The 19983-nt window shown below is 44.7% G+C and overlaps 1 protein-coding gene across 10 annotated transcripts in view; it reads right to left on the bottom strand.

Moving 5' to 3' along the window:
* MTMR3 (myotubularin related protein 3) overlaps window positions 1–19983 on the bottom strand; it is a 163704-nt gene that overhangs the window by 26089 nt on the left and 117632 nt on the right. For all 10 annotated transcript variants that reach the window (XM_030217549.1, XM_030217553.1, XM_030217557.1 and 7 more), the window contains 5 exons: window positions 19687–19783; window positions 12091–12204; window positions 10887–11092; window positions 3787–3918; window positions 3261–3372 (listed from right to left, as the gene is read on the bottom strand). In XM_030217549.1, the coding sequence (XP_030073409.1) occupies window positions 3261–3372; window positions 3787–3918; window positions 10887–11092; window positions 12091–12204; window positions 19687–19783 (661 nt within the window). The remainder of the gene's footprint in view (window positions 1–3260; window positions 3373–3786; window positions 3919–10886; window positions 11093–12090; window positions 12205–19686; window positions 19784–19983) is intronic.

Here is a 19983-nt window from a genome sequence, read left to right as displayed (position 1 = left end):
CACGTTCTGGAGAGCTGAAAAGGTGGAATTTGGAATGGTAGTCCCGCAGTCAAGATTTCTCCAAATTGTCCACCAGAGAAGGGCATGAGTCAACTCTGGAGAAATATGGATGCCATCCGTTAGGTTCTTAGCCGCCTGAGACCACTGGGAAGCTAGGGTTCACTGGGCTTCTCTCAAGTGGAGACATGCCATTAATCTCAACATTGGCTGAGATGTGACCTGTTTGCTGCTTTGGATTTGCAAGGTAAGCACCGATAAAAGTCTCTGTTCTTACTTGTGAAAGAAAAGCCCAAGCCTGCAACGTATCTAGCAGAGCTCCTATGTATTCCAATCACTGTACTTCGAAGGTGGGACTTGGGGTACTTTATGACGAACCCTAGTAACTCCAACACAGGAATAGTTAGGTGCATTGAGTCTGACACCCTCTCCTGTGGTGTGCTCTTGACCAGCCAATCGTCCAGACTGAGAAACACATACACTCCCAGCATGCATAGATACATTGCTATTACTGCTAGACACTGGGAGCCGACGTGAGGCTAAATGGGAGTATACAATATTGGTATTTCCCCATTCGAAAATCTGAGATACTTCCTGTTACTAGAATGTATCGAAATGTGGATATAGGCATTCTTTAAGTCCAGAGAGCATAGGCAATCATTTTTCTGAATCATGAGAAGAGAGCCCCGGGAAATCATCCTGAACTTTTCTTTAACCAAGAATTTGTTCAGGGCCCTTAGATGTAGGATGGGACAAAATCCTCCCATTTTCTTGGGGAATAGGAACGTACCTGGAATAGAATCCCTTCCATTCTTTCCCTGGTGGCACGGGTTCAACCACATTGGCCTGCAGAAGGGCGGAGATTTCCTCTACATGTTCCTGCTTGTACTGAGGGCTGAGTGACAGGCTGAGTGACGACACTCAGTGGGTGTGACGAAAAAGGGGACTTATGTCTAACTTCTTATGTGAAATGTATGACATATTTGGTCCCTAGTGCATTTCCCTTGTTTGGCCAGCAAACGGTGACTGTCTTTTTTTGTAAAACTGTTTCAGAAATGATAGGTTTTTTTCCTGCCTAAGCTGCGAGGTAGTTTTTAGTCACAGATAGGGAGGGGAAAGAGAAAGATCTCTTTACTGAGGCCCTGTGAGCAGCTATATTTCCTGAACGCCCAAGGTACTAAGATAGTAAACAAATATTTAGTTAGTTTTAATATTGATACCTATTTGATTTACCTGTTATTGTTGCTATATGTTCACCATTTTTTTCCTCTTACCGTTCAATGTTCAATTTCCTGACAATAAACCTTATTAGTTTATTGACTACTGTCCTGGACTGACGATGATTCCTGATGGTTTGTGTTTTGGTCTGTGGATGCTTTCTGGGAACTGTGGGACCCCTGGAACTGTGGTCCCAGTGTCCTTAGAAACCACTGGGGAAATAACTTGCTGGTGGGAGACTCACCCAGAGACAAGTAGGACCCAGCAGGCGGGTGGAAGGGTATGCCAGTGTACAGCATGTGTGCAGGTGGTAGCAGACCTGAGCAGTGGCTGTAGGGTTAACTCTCCAGGTGGGCTCTAGTCATTACATGACAGTGAGCAATTTGGTGGTCTTTGATACCAATGCAGGGCAGACTATCTGAAGAACCCACCTGTTGGAGGTTACAAGGGGCCACCTGTGATGGAAAAATTCAGCCACCTCCCTTTACAGGTAGGTTGTCCAGGATGGTTACTTTGAATATGGCTATGTTCTCTTGGCACCAATCAAAAGCTTGTCCCTTGTTTCGCCCTTGGGGTGCCGGCTGGGGTTTCTGATGACGAGGTAGACGAGGCAGAGAATGCTGGGCAGAGCGGGAACCTAAGCCTTTGAGAGCAGTAGGTTTGTCATCTAGGCCCACTTAAAAACCTCCATGAGGAAGAGGATGCAGCTGGAGGGTGCCAAGACAGAGTTTGGATGGTGTCCTTATGTTTCTTTATGAGGTTGACAACCTCCTCCACCTTATCTCCAAACAAGCTGTCACTCTGGTAAAAACATCTGCCAACCTCTCCTGAACTGCCGGTTCTAGGTCACAGATATGCAGCTATGAGAGTCTGCGCATCCCAGAGTCTGGACACTATATCAAGAGAGAATCATATGCATCCCTGGCCAGATATTTGACACTCCAGCTGCCTGCAGGTCAACTGACGAAGCTCTACAGCCTGCTCCACTGGGAAGGTATCCGCAAGACAATGTACTGTGAACCAAATGACTGCAAACTAAAGGCTCGTATAGAGCTGGTAGGAATGGATGTGGGTAACAAGCATCAAGGCCTGAAATGATTTCTCCCAAATGAGTCCAGTGTTCTGGCCTCTCTACCTGGGGGCACCAAGGCACAAGTCCTGGAACTCCTAGCTTATTTGAGAGTGGATTCAACTGCCAGAAAATGGTGTGGCAATTGAGCCCTCTCAAATCCGAGAGCCTTTTGGACATGGTTCTACATATCTTCCTAGATGCAACCTGCACTGAGAGTGGAGACTCCCAGTTCATCAGTGCATCCTTAAGGATAGGGTGCAATGGTACAGTGAGCCCTTCCTTAGGAGACTTGTAGTCCAGAATAGTCACCATCTCTGCTCTGGGCACCACTGTGAGTGCTTCCGATACCATCTGATCTCAGAAGTCAACCAGCATTGAGCCTGGTTAGTGAGAATAGTGATTTTGAGCTTCTGTATAATATGCACTTGCAAGATATATAATGAGGATTTACAGTTGTATGGACATTTGAAGAACTGAAAAATTGACTGTTTATACAAAAGTGAGTGAGGAGTTTTTTTTTTTACTTGCTATATGCTTGCTGTAAGACTGCCCGGCACAGTTCTGGCCTGTAGAAGTCACTGAAATTTTTATCTCCTTGTTCATTATTTTGTTCAGCGTGTTAGATGGATGGATTTTCTTATTTAACATACATATAATTCTTTACTATGTATTTTTGAGGGAGGTTCTGCTGCTACTTTTTGATTGGTGCATTTATAAAGGGAGACTTTCTGGACATTTCATGTAAGCATCCTAAATTCTCAGTAAACAGCCAAGCCACTTACCAAACTGACCTATGTGTAGGTTTCTGAGGTATGTTATTGAATACACAGATGACGTTTAGATGAAAAGTGAAAATGCATCTAAAATAATTTTAATATTATATTGTGACAATGGCTGGCCAAGAGATCCTAGTTCTTCAAAATCAGCAAGAAAAACAGGCGGACAGTAGAAATCAGAATAAGCATGCACTCACTTGGCAGGATCTGGCATCTGTGTGCACAGCAAACGCAAGGACTGAAAACTCTTGCGGATAGAATGGATGTTGGCCATGCCCATAAACACTACTTCACAGTTCGGATAATACTCTGCAAAGATCAAGAGCCACGAAGACATTAGTTTCTAGAATTAAAGCCCTTTTTCTGTTTTATTTTTTGAACACTGAGGAGTTGAATAAATGAAAAGTGCTCACGCTTTCTGTCCAGCGATTTCTCGTTTCTAAGCTTATATAAACCCACCCAAATAGATCAGAAAACATAGCAGTCACGTCCCAAGTTTCTAGCTGTGAAGCTTATAATGAAATAAAAAGCACTAATCAAACAGCAAAAGAACAGACTGGGCCAGACCAAACACTTTAAAAGACTGAAGATGAATACAGGCCATCTCTGCACCGCTTTTTCATACTGTATATATTAAAGTACTCACCTAGGCGCTTTCATACTCCCCACCTGCTGCCCTGTGTATAACAGATACCCTCCCCACCCTGTATCAGAGCCACTCACCTGGGCATTCACAGCCCCCACCCTTTGCCCGATTGGCTACAGCAGCTGTATAGGAGCGTGCATCCAAGATTAAGAGCTTCTGTGGTTGAATGGCCAGGCTCTCTGCTCCTGATGCATTGGACATAGAAGAATCTGCAAGTTGAGCAAAGAACCCAAAAGGCAAGAAAACACAAGTCATAAGAATGTAAGAATTGACATACTGGGTCAGAGCAAAGGTCCATCTACTGTAGTCCAGCATTCAGTTTCCAACAGTGCCCAATCCAGGTCACATGTACCAGGCAGGATCCCAAAAGAAGCAAGATTCCATGCTACTTGACAGCAGGCACTCACTGTTCCTAGGTTATGTACTTTTCTTCAACAGTGACTAAACTCTCATAAATGTGACCAGATAGCCTCTATTGCTAAAAATCAGTCTCAGAACCTTTCCCGGATTAAAACTCTTCAGAATACGTGCGGCTACAATCTGGACAGCTTATATATTGGTAACGAGGTTTTTGAATTTTCCTATACATCGTTTGTTAGCACCAGAACTACTCCTGAAAAAATATCTCAAGTTTTACTTCTTTATTTGGTTGATTCTATGGTTTTTCTGAATTATTATATATTTATTCCTAAACCAAGGCAGGAAGATTCACCAGGGGTAGAGTCCCTTAAATTTAACTGAATTTCAGGAAACTTCTCAGGAAATTATTCAAACTAGGGCAACCCTGCTGGTGACTTTTAGTACAGAGCAAGATAAAGTGAAAATATAGAACCTAATTCTCTAACAAAAAGATTTTTTTTTTTTTGTCAAATCTATTCAAATTTTCCCCGATGTGACCAGGGCCACTCAGCAACTTAAGAACCAATTTTTGGCTCTTAAGGGTTGAGTGTTGGCCATGGGAACATCTTTCCTTCTCTGTTATACTTCTCAACATTTAAATTACCTTTCAAATTCAGAGATATGCATATTTTGATCCTTCTCAGTTAGAATCCTCTCTTTTAGTAAGAGAAAAGGAATAGGTGGACAATAAGGTTGATAATTAACAGATCATTGTTTTGGGATAGATATTTATCATCCTCATTTCTTTGTGACTTATTTTCTTAAACTTTTCTATCTGCTCCTCTTGATGTGGATTGGTTAATGTCTGTAATTATTGTATTGTGTTTGCAATTATAAATATAAAAAAAAAAAAATAAAAAAAAAGAGAAAGATTCCATTCTTCTTACCCCCAGGGATAAGCAGTGGCTTTTGCCAGGTCTAACTTAATAGTTTAGGGTTATTCTTACAGGAATTTGTCCAAAAGTTGTTTTTTTTTATTAACCCAGTTACACTAATTGCTCTTACAGCACATCCTCCAGAACTATGCACTGAGTGAAAAAAAATATTCTCTGATTTTAAATGTGTGACTTAGTAACTTCATGGCACGTCCCAGGCATCCTGTATTTTTAAATTAGTAAATACTTGATTTATGTTTACCCATTCTACTCCACTTAGGATTCTATAGATCTCTAAGATTATCTCACCTTAGCTGTCTCTTCTCCAGGCTGAAGAGCTGAGCCAAACCTCTTTGGGCGGCGGGGTTAGTGCTGGGCAGATTTATACGGTCTGTGCTAGAGCCGGTGGTGGGAGACAGGGATAGTGCTGGGCTGACTTATAGGGTCTGTGCCAGAGCTGGTGGTTGGGAGGCGGGGTTGGTGGTTGGGAGGCGGGGATAGTGCTGGGCAGACATATAGGGTCTGTGCCAGAGCTTGTGGTGGGAGGCGGGACTAGTGCTGGGCAGACTTATACGGTCTGTGCCGGGGCTGGTGGTTGGGCGGCGGGGATAATGCTGGGCAGACTTATAGGGTCTGTGCCAGAGCTGGTGGTGGGAGGCGGGACTAGTGCTGGGCAGACTTATATGGTCTGTGCCAGAGCCGGTGGTGGGAGGCAGGGATAGTGCTGGGCAGACTTATAGGGTCTGTGCCAGAGCTGGTGGTTGGGAGGCGGGGATAGGGCTGGCCAGACTTATACGGTCTGTGCACTGAAGAGGACAGTACAAATATAAAAGTAGCACATATGAATTTATCTTCTTGGGCAGACTGGATGGACCGTGCAGGTCTTTTTCTGCCATCATCTACTATGTTACTATGTTCATATGAGAGTTGTTTCATTCCCTTAATCATTTTGGTTGCCCTTCTCTATACCTCTTAAAATACAATATATGCTATATCTTTTTTGTGATGCGGAGACCAGAACTGCACACAATATTCAAGTGCAATCACACCATAGAGTGATACAGAAAAATGCAGTGACCAAAACCACAAGCAGAATGTTAGGAATTGTTAAATTGTGGTTTTGGTCACTGCACACTGAGCAGATTTCAACATATTGCCCATGACCAAGATATTTTTCCAGGGTGATTACCCCTAAAATTGAAACTAGCATTGTGTAGCTACTGTTATTCTTCCCTATGTGCCTCACTTTGCACTCTCCACATTGAATTTCACTTGCCATTTGCCCAGTGTCTCAAGGTCCTCCTGCAATTGTTCATAATCTGTATGCAATTAAACAAATACATTTTGTGTCATCTGCAAATTTGATCATATCATTCACCATATCCATTTCTATATCATCTCTTTATATAAAAGGCAACACCAACGTTCTATGAAGCCTCCAGACGGAAGTGTGAAGGGGGAGAGATATCCGGTTTCCCCATGAGTGTCTGCCCCGCCCTCTGTAACAAACAGTCAGTGAAGGAAAACAGCAGAGCACGAAATCAAATCGCTGGCTCTGTAACAGTGAAGGACTCAGAGGGGGGAGGGGAGAGAGGGCAGAGGGCAGGGACACACACACTCCCCCATGCACACATCTCTCTATATAAAAGGCAACACCAACGTTCTATGAAGCCTCCAGCCGGAAGTGTGAAGGGGGCGAGATATCCGGTTTCCCTATGAGTGTCTGCCCCGCCCTCTCTGTAACACAGTCAGTGAAGGAAAACAGCAGAGCATGAAATCAAATCGCTGGCTCTGTAACAGTGAAGGACTCAGAGGGGGGAGGGGAGAGAGGCCAGAGGGCAGGGACACACACACTCCCACATGCACACAGAAGAAAACATTGCTAGCCCCCCGTTTCATTTGCATCAGAAACGGGGCTGTTTTACTAGTTTATAAATATTTCAAAAAGCACAAGTCCCAGTACAGATCCCTGTGGTACTCTACCATTGACCTTTCTCCATTTAGAGTACTATTCATTTAAACCTACTCTGTTTTCTATCTTTTAACCAGTTCCCAATTCACAATAGGTGTGGCTTAATGGCTAGTGCAGATTGAAAACTTGGGGAATTAGGTTTGATTCCCACTGCAGCTCCTTGTGACACTGAGCAAGTCACTTAACCCTCCATTGCCACAAGTACAATGAGCACATTTTTGAAAGAGAAAAACGTCTAAAAAGTGACATGAAGCAACATTTGGATGTTTTTCTCAGCAAAACATCCAAATCAATATTTCCAAAACCTATTCAGATTTTTTTCTATGCTGTCCTTCTGCAGTGCGTCCAAATCTCAAGGGGGCATATTAAGGGCGGGATGCGAGTGTTTCTAAGACAAATGTATTTTAGCCCTAATGGAACAAAACAAAAAAACTGTCCAGGACTAAAACCGAGCTAAACCTGATTTTATAACAAAGGCGGCACAAAAAGGTGCCCTAAATGATCAGATGACCACTGGAGGGAATAAGGAATGACCCACCAATACCCTCCCCCCCCGAGTGGTCATTGACCTCCCTCCCACCCCCACAAAAAATGTGAATAAAAATATGACTTACCAGCCTCTACGACAGCCTCAGATGTTAAAGTCAGGTCTATTAGAGAAGCATGAAGGTCCCTGGAGTAGTATAGTGGTCAGTACAGTGCACTATGGAGTGGGGGACTCAGGTCCCTATCTCCCTCTGTCACCTCCTAAAGTCACCAAGATTGTACTGTATCCACATTAGGTGCCCCCTTCACCCATAAGGGCTATTGTAGTGGTGTACAGTGGGGGGGTAGTGGGTTTTGGAGGGCTCAAGGGACAGATAAGGGAGTAAAAGGTGAAATGTGCACCCGGACGCATTTTTATGAAATGCACAGAAATGCCCTCTAGGGTGCCCCATTGCTCTCCTGGAATGTCTGGGAGACCAGTCTACTAAAAATGTTGGCTCCTCCTACATCCGAATGGCATGAATCTATACATTTTGCATTTATCCTTTTTTTTTTTTTTTTTTTTTTTCAAAAATGAACCAAAAACCAAAATGTCCAAAGCACAAAACCTTGTTCAAAACAGTAATTTTCTGGGGGGGGGGAGGACAACAACACATTTTTCTTTTTTAAAAATGAGCTCCTTTCCTATTCGGATTTTGGACATCTTTAGGATAACAAAGTAGACAGTATCTGCTTTGTCCCTGTTCAGCCCGGGGAACTGGAACAATGGCCCGGAGCACCAGCAAGAAATTTAAGATGGAGTGCTCCTGTCCGGTGGGACCTTTAGTCGTACCGTGGAGGTGGCCTCTTCTTGTCTCCTTCTCAAAAGGGAACCAAGGTAGTCAAGGTTCAGGCTAATTTGTAACCTTCAATAATTATATCCAGAACCTATTGGTCTGATGTGATTTTGGCCCAGTCCTCCCAAAATTCCTGAAGACATCCTTCCACTGGAGGAAGAGAAGAATGGACCAGCCTCACATCATTACTAAGGCACTGGGTGTTCTAGCTGACTGAGAAGAGGGTGTTCTGTCCACACGAAAGGAAAACTGGCGTTTCTAGGCAGGACTTCTGACCATATTGCCGACAACCAGGCCAGTACCATCTGCTGTCTCAAAATCAAGATCGAGAGCCCCCTGAAGATAGCTGATTAGAGGCTTTCGGCTTATCCTCTGGCAACTGCTGTAGCTTAGTTTCCCCCCTGTTCCTCCACAAAGTTTCTGCGCTCTTCTACAAATAGCCACTTGCCCCGAAAGAACAGTTTAACTAAACATGATGCTGCAACTGCTGCCCAATGCCAATGCAGCAACCAGTTACTGACGTGCCATGACAGCCAAAGACATACTGTGGGCTGTAATCCGTAACATGTTATAAATAGCATCTGTCAAGTAGTCAGAGCCCACTTCTAACTGGGCATTATGGCACCTGCCTTGCATTGCCAACAGTTGATGCCACTTCAGGCATGAATGAGTTGCATACTGTCGCTTAAAGGCCCAAAGACGACACTCCAAAGGCTTGTTTCAACAAGCCTTCTATCTTCCTATCCTGTAGGTTTTTTAGGAGAATGCCCCCCTTCCACTGGAAAGGTGGTCTTAATCATTGCCGTAACCAGGAGGTCCATCCTGGGAACCTGCAATTTATTTTTCTTCTCCAGAACTTATGGGTAGAAGGTGAGCCATGGCTCTTTCCACTGTGTCTCATGTCCAGTGAGACCCATTCTGCTGCAATCAGGTCCTGAATATCTGGATGCATTGGGAAGACCTTAGAAGGACCTCCAAATCTCCTCATGATCGACGAAGATGGAACTCCCCCAACACTGAACAGTAATGCTCCTCAATGGAAAGCACCACCAGTGCCTCAGAAATGAGTACTGAGCTCCTCTTTATGAAATAACTTCAGTACTTTCCGATCATTCCCTCCCTCAGAAGGGAGCTCTCCATTCTCCAATGGTTCCTTCACCAATGGCTCCTCTAAATAGACCGAGACCACATCAGATAAGAAGGAAGAAGCAGAGATAGCGTTATCTACCCACTCTTAGAAGTCTAAATGAGATCTCTTTGGAGCTGGAGGAGCAGCAGGGCAAGAAACTGAAGCAACTTGCAGCAACCCTGACTGTTCCCGATTCATTAAATAGGCCTGATGTAAGAACAAAATGAACTCCAAAGAAAACAAAGATCCCAGATGCAGCTGAATGCTCTGTCAGGCCCTTAGGATGTAAAATGGTGGCTGTGATCCATGTGTGATCAATGGTGGCTGTGATCCATGTGTGATCAGACAGGCTACTCCTCACTGTCAACCCTGACAAAATGGTGCTCATTCCCACGTTCTCCTGCATCAAACTGCATATAGAACCTGCAGGACAGCCCAAAGACCCCAACATATTCGGATGCTGCGCCGAATCTAAAGATGTACTGCCTTGGGATTTCTGGTTTGTATGCATTGCAACACCCAGTCGCCAGCCGGTGGGTCTCACAGAAGGAACACCGCTTAACCTCCTCCACAGGAGTTGCCATTCAACCCAACTGGCACAAGCACAACACAAAGTAGAACTTGCAGCCCTGCAAGTAGCTCCGAATCAAACTTTAGTCGGACTTACCGCTGCAGTCTACCACCCTCCCCCCCAAAGTTCACAGTCTCCACAAGTCTTACCACAGATGAGAAAGGTTCAGGACCGATGTGCTGTCCCAGGCTCTCCAGCAGACCATTTTTTTTCCTTTCTAATATTTTGTGATGGAAAAGGAGAAGCTCCACAGGAGAGAGGTGAAGGGAGGGAAGTAGTAAATTCGTGGGGCACCACAGACAGGGATTTGAAGATCTCCAGATATGACTCTGCAGACTCAAGCAACCTGTGAATCTCAACTGGGGACCAGTTGGCCAAATGGACCAGGAGGAAAGCACTCAGAACTAGAGGCTGAAAAGTGTGTCCATCTACCTGCTGGAGATTTAAAAAACAAACAAAAAAAACCAGAGCAGCTGGACTGGATGCCATGAGAGATGTCTCTCAGCTCAGTTTACAGTTCTCTCTCTCAACTTGCTAGTTGATAGACACAACTATCCCACAGGTTCTGGATTAGTGGGAAGCAACATAACGGAAAAATAAGTTAATCCTAGAAAAAGATATTGCAGGCAGCTTCTAACCTTTTATACATATTACATTATTAGTAAGGACTCCTTTCCAGTCTGACCAAACCTTTCCTAGTGGTGAAATTAAACAGGGTCCAAGTACTGATCGTGCAATAAAATAAGGATGATTCATCCACTCCAATTTTGTCCCATATAAGAACCCCAAACTGTCCAACACTTTCTGATCGACCAATAAGCAGCTTAGGAAACAAAAGGGATAGTAAGCAGCACATGCCGTCTCATCACACACACAAACAAACACAGACAGATAAAGGGCTGGACTTACCAAATTCAACATCAGAGAGGTCCCCTCCATTTGAGAAATCCCTGGGGCAGTTTCCATTGGAAAGCTTGCTGGTGCTTGACTTGGAGTCAGTGGCACAGGCTTTGGCCACAGACTGAACAAGATGTTCATCATCTGCATTCCTCCAACCCCACCAGCTGACCTCTGGTTGCCCACAACGAGCAATCACTGCCCCATTACTCTGGTGCCTACACAGAAAACAGATAGTAAAACAAGTCAGCAGATGTAAAGTTCTCAGAACTTTCACTGTGATTCATTGTGTAACTCATGATTTTAATAAACATCTACTGTAACCTCCCCAAAACAGTCTCGTACTAGAGAATGACACAGGGGCAAAGTTTGTCTCCGTCCCCGCCCCGTCCCCGTGGGTTCTGTCTCCGTCCCCGCCCCGTTCCCGCAGGCCGCTGCCTCCATCCCCGCAGGTTCTGTCCCCGCCCCCGCCCCGTGGGCTCTGTCCTCATCTGCAGAAGCCTCAACACTTATGATTTTATATTTAAATCTTTTTATTAAAAAGGAACAATATGCTGTGTAACTGTTGTGTATAAATTACAAATGGAGAATAATAACAAATGAGCAGCTATAATAACCCTCCCACCACCCTCTACCCTTCCAACCCCAACAATAGGTGATTTCTACTACACCAAGGAATCCTAATTCACACTGTTAAAACGTGCAGGGGTATAAAATACAACCCGTTCCATATGCCCTACAAAGCACTGTTATAAATCTGTGGATAAATAAGAAATCATCAACAATCTCAGGATTCAATCTAGCTCTCCTGTCTTCCCCAGTCCTTCCTGGAACAGAAGTTGTCTTCTTAGATGATGTGCTGGTAGCAGGAAGTACAGGTTCTCCCATGCAAATTTTGCTAGTTGTGGCCAGTATGTTGGCTTGTTTTTCCAAAAAAATCAAAATATCTTTTTAGGCATCACTTAAACATAAATAAAAGTCCAGTTCATTAACAGGCTTCAACATAGTAAATGACATGGGGACAAAGTTTGTCCCCTGTCCCCGTGGTTACTGCGGTTCCCCGTCCCCATCCCCGCGGTTACTGCGGTTCCCCGTGTCATTCTCTTATCTTGTACAACTATAGCACAACTGGAGCATTATATATACTGTTTCATACAAGACACCTCTGAAAAAATTTCAGTTACATCTCCAATTCCAGAACACCAAAATAGCTAACCTGTACACCACTGCAGGAATGCGTTTCCAGGACCTGAAACTAGCCACGCTCTCCAGCTCCTTATCTGTGATCCAGGCAGGAACAATTAGCTCCTGGGGATAGCTAGCACATAGTCTAACAAGAGAAAGAAAAATAAAGGACTAGGCATCAGAATACTACAGCAAATCTTAAACTGTCATCCAAAAAGAAAGATCATTAATACCATAATGGGCCTCTCTCCCATGGATACTACTATGAGCAATGGACTGTCACTTGCCAGAGCTGGGATAAAGGCAGAAAAGATCTTTGGGAATAGCACTGGAAACTTATGCATTGTCCCTTGCTACTTGACTTTCTCAAGGTTAATCTATACAGTATCTCTTCTAGAAGTTAAATTATGGGCCTATGCAAGACTATATTTTGTCTAGCTTCATGTTTGAAAATATTTCCATTGTGGAATCATCCTCGAAATACTGGGCATTGGAATCTCAAACTCATATTACCTGCATAGATACTTACCACAGAGCTCCAAATAGACAAATGGTTACTTGCTACTGTCCACCAAGTGGTTCTTAATAAATCAGAAACTTTATTAGACAATTCCATGAGAAGGAACTACATTTTTAAAAATTTCCCTAAAATACTGTTGGTACCTGTGGCAGATATGTTGACAACATATCTGATGGAGACTTGAAATTTTATCAGGTGTCTTACCCAACATCTGGACCAAGGGTTGGCAAAATATTTTGGTCTGGAGCCATATCAGGAGCAATGTCTAGATTAGGGGGCAGGGGAGAGGGGTTGGTGTGACCTGTGGTTTGAAAGAAACAGCGGCAGGCAAACTACAACATCCTGCAAGACATCATCACTATTAGCCTCCTGTCTACCTTTAATGACACACTCATCTTGGCCCATCATTAAAGGAAATCATTCAAGGCTCTTGAGTGCTGATTACAGAGTGCCTGCCACTGCTTTCCTTTCAGCAGCTGTGGAGAAAAAAAAGGAAGCAATGCACAGGCACTGGCATGCAGGAGGTAAATTTTAGTAGTGTGGAATGGGCCAGAATCTAGACACACATTATTTAGATTTTAATATTGTAAAGCGCTTTGATCAGGTTCTGCATAGTGGATGAAGCCAATGAATGAACAAACAAAACATTGGCTGGGTTTGGCATGCAAGCTATAGTTTGCCCACCCCAGGGAGTGAAAGATTTCCTCTCTATAAAGACAGCGGCTAATGGAGCACAAGGAGGGAGCCAAATCTCTCTAGCCTCACCAGATACCATAGATTTATCCAGAATCTTTGAGGAATGAGACAGTAAATATAACAACTAAGACAACATTGTTAGTCATGTTTGGTTTGAACTGGACAGAGAACGAGTCCTAATGAAGTATTTCTGCCACATGAATGGTTCTTGAAATGTTTGTTCATGTATTCCCTGATGTCTTACAAGCTACACACAAAAAGGAGCAATTAGGTCTTACCTGCTAATTTGCTTTCCTTTAGTCCCTCCAGACCGGCCCAGAATATGACTGATGTGTTGTGCACACCTTCCAACAGGTGGAGACTGAGCACTCTGACTCTCTTGAGAACCTATAAAGAGCCCTGGCTAGCTAGAGATAGTTTCAGTATGACCTTAAAGCAGGATAGAAAAGCAGAAAGAATAATGCATGTGCAACCAGCGAACTTGAATAGCCACCATAGGACACTGACACCTATCTTTAGTAGGTGAATCACTTTGAATAATGTGTGTCTGGAAATCAAGTCTTTTTGTCTTCATTTTATTTACATTGCTATTTTTTTTTTAAACTGCAGATAAAACAAAAAAAACACTTGAAGCAGCAATATGTGAAACCGAAAGAATCTGAACGACAAAACGAACGAACCAGAAACAAAAAAAACCCCACAGAATCTCATAGAGGGAGGCTCTGGGCCAGTCCAGAGGGACTAAAGGAAAGCAAATTAGCAGGTAAGACCTAATTTCTCCTTCCTTAGCGTCCGTCTAGACCAGCCCAGAATAAGACTGTGGGAAGTAACAGAGCAGTGCATTCAAGGGAGGGAGCCTAATAACCTCGCCCTAAGCACAATCACACCGAAAACCGCACCCTAACACTGTACATCAATTTGGTATTGCTTGGAAAAAGAATGCAAAGAAGACCACATTGCCACTTTACAGACTTCCAAAGGAGGAACACCAAGCAGCGCTCAGCCCAGATAAGTGAAATAACGTTGTGAGCGAAGCAACATGACAATTACATTCACTGAATAACCTCTCTTCATCAACTGTGCCCTTTCAAGAGCCATGCCGCAAGACAAAAATCACGCAGGCTCTGGGTGAACTACCAGCCAGCCCCTGGACCAGGAGACCGGGAGACTGTTGTAGCTTCAGAGGAGTGTCCACTAGAAGACGCTCGATCAACATACCAAGGGCTGCGAGGCCAATCTGGAGCTACCAAGACTATGAGACCCGTATGTGCTTCGATCCTCTGAATGAGACGCCCCAGGAGGGACATGGCAGAAAAATGTATAGGAGCTCCGAAGACCACGGCTGCAGAACAGCATCTATGCCCTCCGCCTTGTGATCCTTCCTGCAACTGAAGAACTGCGGCGCCTTGGAATTGAGACTTATCGTAAGATGCATGAGCGGAAGCCTCCATCAGTTGTGAGTGGCCTGAAATGCTGATGCACTGAGAACCCATTCTCCCGGGTCTAGAGTGTGGTGACTTAGAAAGTCTGCTTGAACATTCATTGTTCCTGCTACATGAGACACCGACAGCTCCGATAGATGACGTTCCACCCAAACTATGAGAAGAGCCGATTTCTATTCTGAGAGACTCCTTGTCCCTCCTTGCAGATCGCTATAAGCCACTGCTGTCACATAGTGTCTGACAGAACATGCACTGGTTTCCTTTTGATCAGATGACAGAATGCTGCTAGGGCCAACAAATTGCCCTGGTTTTCAATAGATTTATCGAGAAGTGCACTTCCTCTCAGCACCAAAGGCCTTGCACAAGGTGCTCCAGACGGTGAGCTCCCCAGCCCCTGAGATTAGCATCGGCCGTCACTTATCCACTGAAGTGGATCCAAAGAAATCCCCTTGGACAGATTGTTGATCCAAAACCACCAACAGAGGCTCCCTCAGTCCAGAGCAGTGAGTAACAATTTGACATTCAGAAACTCTGCGGAGATCAATGGGATAAGAGGGACTTCTGCATAGGTCTCATGTGCGCTCTAGCCCAAGGCACCATTTAATATTCTTGCTGCCATAGATCCCAGAACCTGAAGATAATTTCTCACACATGGAACCGCTGTCCATAGGACAGCACAAATCTGATCATAAAGTTTGACAATCCTGTCCTGCAGAAGAAACACTCAACCTTGAAGGGTATCAAAGACTCAGAAATGGGTGAGAGTCTGGGACGGTACTAAACGACCCTCAAGAGGGACTCAGCTGGGCAACTGAAGAAACTGGACTACTCGAGCCATGACATCCAGTCTCTCCTGATACAGAATTTGCCCTGATCAACCAATCATCCAAGTAAGGATATATTAAAATGCCCTCTTTTCCGAGAGCCACTGCCACCATGAACATGACCTTTGTGAAAGTTAAAGGAGCTGTAACGATGCCAAAGGGCAGAGCTCAAAGATTGGACGGAGGGACCCTTCTTTCTTCGGGACAACAAAATAAATGGAACAGCGACCTGTTCCAAGCTCCGAGGTTGGAACTTGACAGATGGCCTTCAATGTGAGAAGCCTGACTATGGTATCTCTGACCGTCCCTGCCTTGAGATGAGGTTGACAAGGAGACTCCAGGAAACAATCTGGCAGATGTTGCACAAACTATAAAGGTGTCACAAAACCTCTAGTACCCACTAAAAAGAGGTAATCTAGGCCCACCTCCAATGAAACTGAGCTAAGTGAGCTCCTACAGGAATTAGAGGCTAGCCCCAGAGACCTTCATTGGGAAGGATGGGCAGAGGATTGAAAGGAAGATCCTGCATCTCTGCCTCCATGCTGGGAACAATAAAAGGAATGAGACCTCTGAAAGAAACAAGATCTCTGAAGGGGGGCCCCTCTGCCGGTTCAGAAACAAAAATTCCGGCCACGGCTTCATCCAGACAGAAGACCATGACCTGCCAACCGTGGATGATCTTCTGGCAGTCGATGGACCTTAGTATCTCCGAGACTCCTAACCAACTTGTTCAAATCCTCAAACAAAAAGGAACCTTGAAAGGGTTCTCAGCAAATCATATAAGGTATCTGCTAGGAAAGCAGACCATCACAACCTCCATGTCAATCCAGGAGAAGTTATCCGATGTCCTATCTAAAACTTGTTCGGACCAGGGAAAGCAAGCCCTGGCAATTAGGGAACCACAGATGGCTGCCTGTACTGTCAGAGCAGAGACATCAAAACTATTCTTCAAAACCAACTTCATACACCGGTCCTGCACATCCTTCAGAGCTGTGCCTTCATCTACAGGCACTGTATTTCACTTAGTAACCATGGAGGAGTAGACTAGTGGTTAGTGCAGCGGACTTTGATCCTGAGGAACTGGGTTTGATTCCCACTGCAGCTCCTTGTGACTCTGGACAAGTCACTTAACCCTCCATTACCCCAGGTACAAATAAGTACCTGTATATACTATGTGAACTGCTTTGAATATAGTTGCAAAAACCACAAAAAGGCGGTATATCAAGTCCCATTCCCCTTCAACCACTGGAGGCTTGAGCAGAGACTTGTCCTGATCTGGAACTAGACAGAGATGCACCATGGATCTAGAAAGGAGAAAACCGAGCATCTTGTACATCCCACTGTGCCTGGATGATATCCCTGATGTCCTGATGCATAGGAAAGGTCTTGCCAGCCTTTCTAATGCCCTTGACCAGTGGCGTTCCTAGGGTGGCTGACACCCGGGTCGGAACGCTGATGTGCCCCCCCCCCCCCCCGGCAAAAGGACCCCCCGGGGTGCATTTTTACCTGCTGGGGGGGGGGGGGGGGGGGGGGACGTGCCGCGCGCCTGTCGGCTTCACTTGTTCCATGCTCCCTCTGCCCCGGAACAGGAAGTAACCTGTTCTGGGGCAGAAGGAGCACAGAACGAGCGAAGCTGATAGGCGCACAGCACCCTCCCAGCGGTGTGCACCCAGGGCGGACCGCCCCCCCCCCCCCCCACACCTTGGTACGCCACTGCCCTTGACTAGATCAATCTTACATTCCTGCACAGCTGCAGACTCTTCCTCAAAAGTTTAAGGTAGAAGAAACCAAGGAGATGAGCTCTTGTAAATCTTTATGAAAGATCCTTACTACAGAGGGACCCTCTCCAGGAAGGAGCATATCCGTAACTGGTTCCACAGACCTGGAATCCTCTGAGAATTCTGTATCCCTTATGCCACCATCTTCCTCCAGGAAAGGCATGTCAGGATCTGTGTCTGAAACAAGTTTGTCCTCTAAAGTGCAGGAGACCCAAGGCCTTTTGAGAGAGGACCAAAGCTGTCCAGAAACATCGGACGGGACAGCTGAAGAAGGTGCTGATTTCTGGAATAGAAAAACCCTATACATTTGCAGAACACATTCAGGAGGAAACCCTCCTTCAAGATTCCTCTCCTGTTCAGGAATGGACAGCACAGAAGGTACTGACAACTGCAGCAGTATAGTAGTGGGCTGGTCCAAAGAAGCTGGCTGCTACTATAAGATGGCAGAGTTTCTTGCCAAAACCGAAGCCTGTGAGGAATGTGCACCTGTGTCAATTACAGAAGAGACCACGACCACCAACGTAGACGCTATCTCCAGAGAAAGAGGAACAAAAGGCACCTCTCCTTGGCAGTGCAGTACTTACAGGCCCTGGCTGCTGTAAGACCTCTGCGCCAACACACTGAGCAACAATGGAGTTTCCTACCATGGTGCATTTTTTTTTTTTTTTTTACAAACAGGAAAACCTCCCTCCTGAATGCGAGGAAAGACAGCGGGCTAAGCCCTCGCACCTACAAGGCTATTCATCCAAAGCGGTTAGAGCTGCTCCGCTGCTTTTGTTCTCTCCCCCCCACCCTCAAATGTGGCTCTCTCTCCTCAGACTGTGAGCAGCCTTCCCGCGAAGGGGTTGGCGTCAATGCAAAACGCCTCCAACACCAAGGCTGTTGACTGCACAAAGAAGCCAAATCGGGAGGAGGCGATAGGGGGAGGGACCCGGCCACCCGAATGTGAACACCCCCCAGGGCTGCTTGAGTACCCCCACGGGCCTCAGCAACTAAAAGTAACGCCGGTGCACAGTGCAGAAAACTGTAAAGAAAAACTGTGTTTACTTTTTTTTTTTTTTTTTTAAACTCTAAGAGAAAGTAGAAAAAAAAAAGGAAGAACAGTAAGAGACTGAAGGGCTCACCACCTTCTGTCTGCTGGAGACTGAGAATACTGAAACTCTCTCTAGCTAGGCAGGGTTTTATTGGCTGTCAGACTCAGATTTCAGTCTCCAACTGCTGGAAGGCGTGAACAACCCATCAATCATATTCTGGGCCAGTTCTGAGAGACACTAAGGAAAAGGGGAAATAAATTGCAAAAACTAAGACACCCTTACAACTAGGGGATCATGTCCTACTAAGAATTTCCTTGTAAGTGCCTCATCATATATCAAGGTAATTGTTAAGTATATTTTGTATCAACATGAGAAGCTTTTTGACAGATAAGCTGGTTTAGAATACAGTCTCAGCATCCTCTTAACCCATTAGTGCCCAATGTTCCCATATGTGGGAACAAATATGGGAACATTGGGCACTAATGGGTTAATTCTCATTGGCTCTACTAACAACAAGAATGCAACAGTTTAAAGTTGTAAATCTTCTTTCAGGGTTGTGCTTTGTTGAATATATACTGTTTTCTTCATTCTATCTGTAACTGAAACTATCAATTTTAAGGATCTTATTACACAGCAAATAAGCCTGCTTTAGTGTTAATTTAGGCTAATCTTTTTCTAATATCACAATTCTTCTGACATGTCTTAGGGGTCCTTTTACTAAGCTGCACTAAAAAGTGCCCTTAGCATATGGCCATTAAACAAATTACTACAGGAGCATGTAATAATCCTGCATTAACCAGTTAATGTGCAGTAATGTGGACGCGCTAATTGATTAGTGCAGGAACACTCATTCTCCGCCCTAACAAAAAAATTAAAATGGCTACTGCCCCAATTGGTGTGCACAGATTTGGAACTTACCACAGGACGCCTGAGCATGTCCTGTGGTAAGTACGCTCTAGCGCTAACCAGAGCTTTGGAAAAAGGACCCCGTTGAACTTTAAATTGTATAACACAGAAACCTAGAAAATGACTATATGGCCTATTCACTTTGCCCACCCAAATCATCAGCTGAGTCTCTACAACCCTTTCTCCCTCAGAGATTATTTGTGCTTGTCCCAATTCAGTACATAAAAGGTTATAAAACATTTTGCAAACCCAACTGCAAAAGGTTTTCTGTGTGGGAAGAATGTCATTTCAGTGAGTTACCATGTTACTTTGGCACAGACATCAGCCCACAATATATGATGCCAGGTAAGATCTGACTATATGCCCATGTGCCAAAGACTGTGGGGTTTTCCCTACATCATTAGAAATAGAATTCCATTTCACTCACCTGTACTTCTCATTAATGTTGGAAATTCTCCAAGCATTGTTCATATCGAAACCCATTCGCTCCACTTCATTCTTAAACCTGGACGTGACATGGTCCCCTGAAAAATAGGCTCAGTATATGAGAACATTCCTAAAGTATGTGCCCTATCCTCTCTCTCTTGGCTTGCTCCCCCCAATTTCTTTGTGAATATATTAGGACTGCAGTTTAATTAAAATTTTAATTGCGATTAAAGGCATGTTATGTTTTTGGTTTTTCCCCCCCTCTACTGCAGGTCCTTGTGACTCTGGACAAGTCACA

Source organism: Microcaecilia unicolor, chromosome 11 (assembly GCF_901765095.1).
Source record: "Microcaecilia unicolor chromosome 11, aMicUni1.1, whole genome shotgun sequence".
NCBI lineage: Eukaryota > Metazoa > Chordata > Amphibia > Gymnophiona > Siphonopidae > Microcaecilia > Microcaecilia unicolor.
This window is presented reverse-complemented; position numbering and strand designations above follow the sequence as displayed.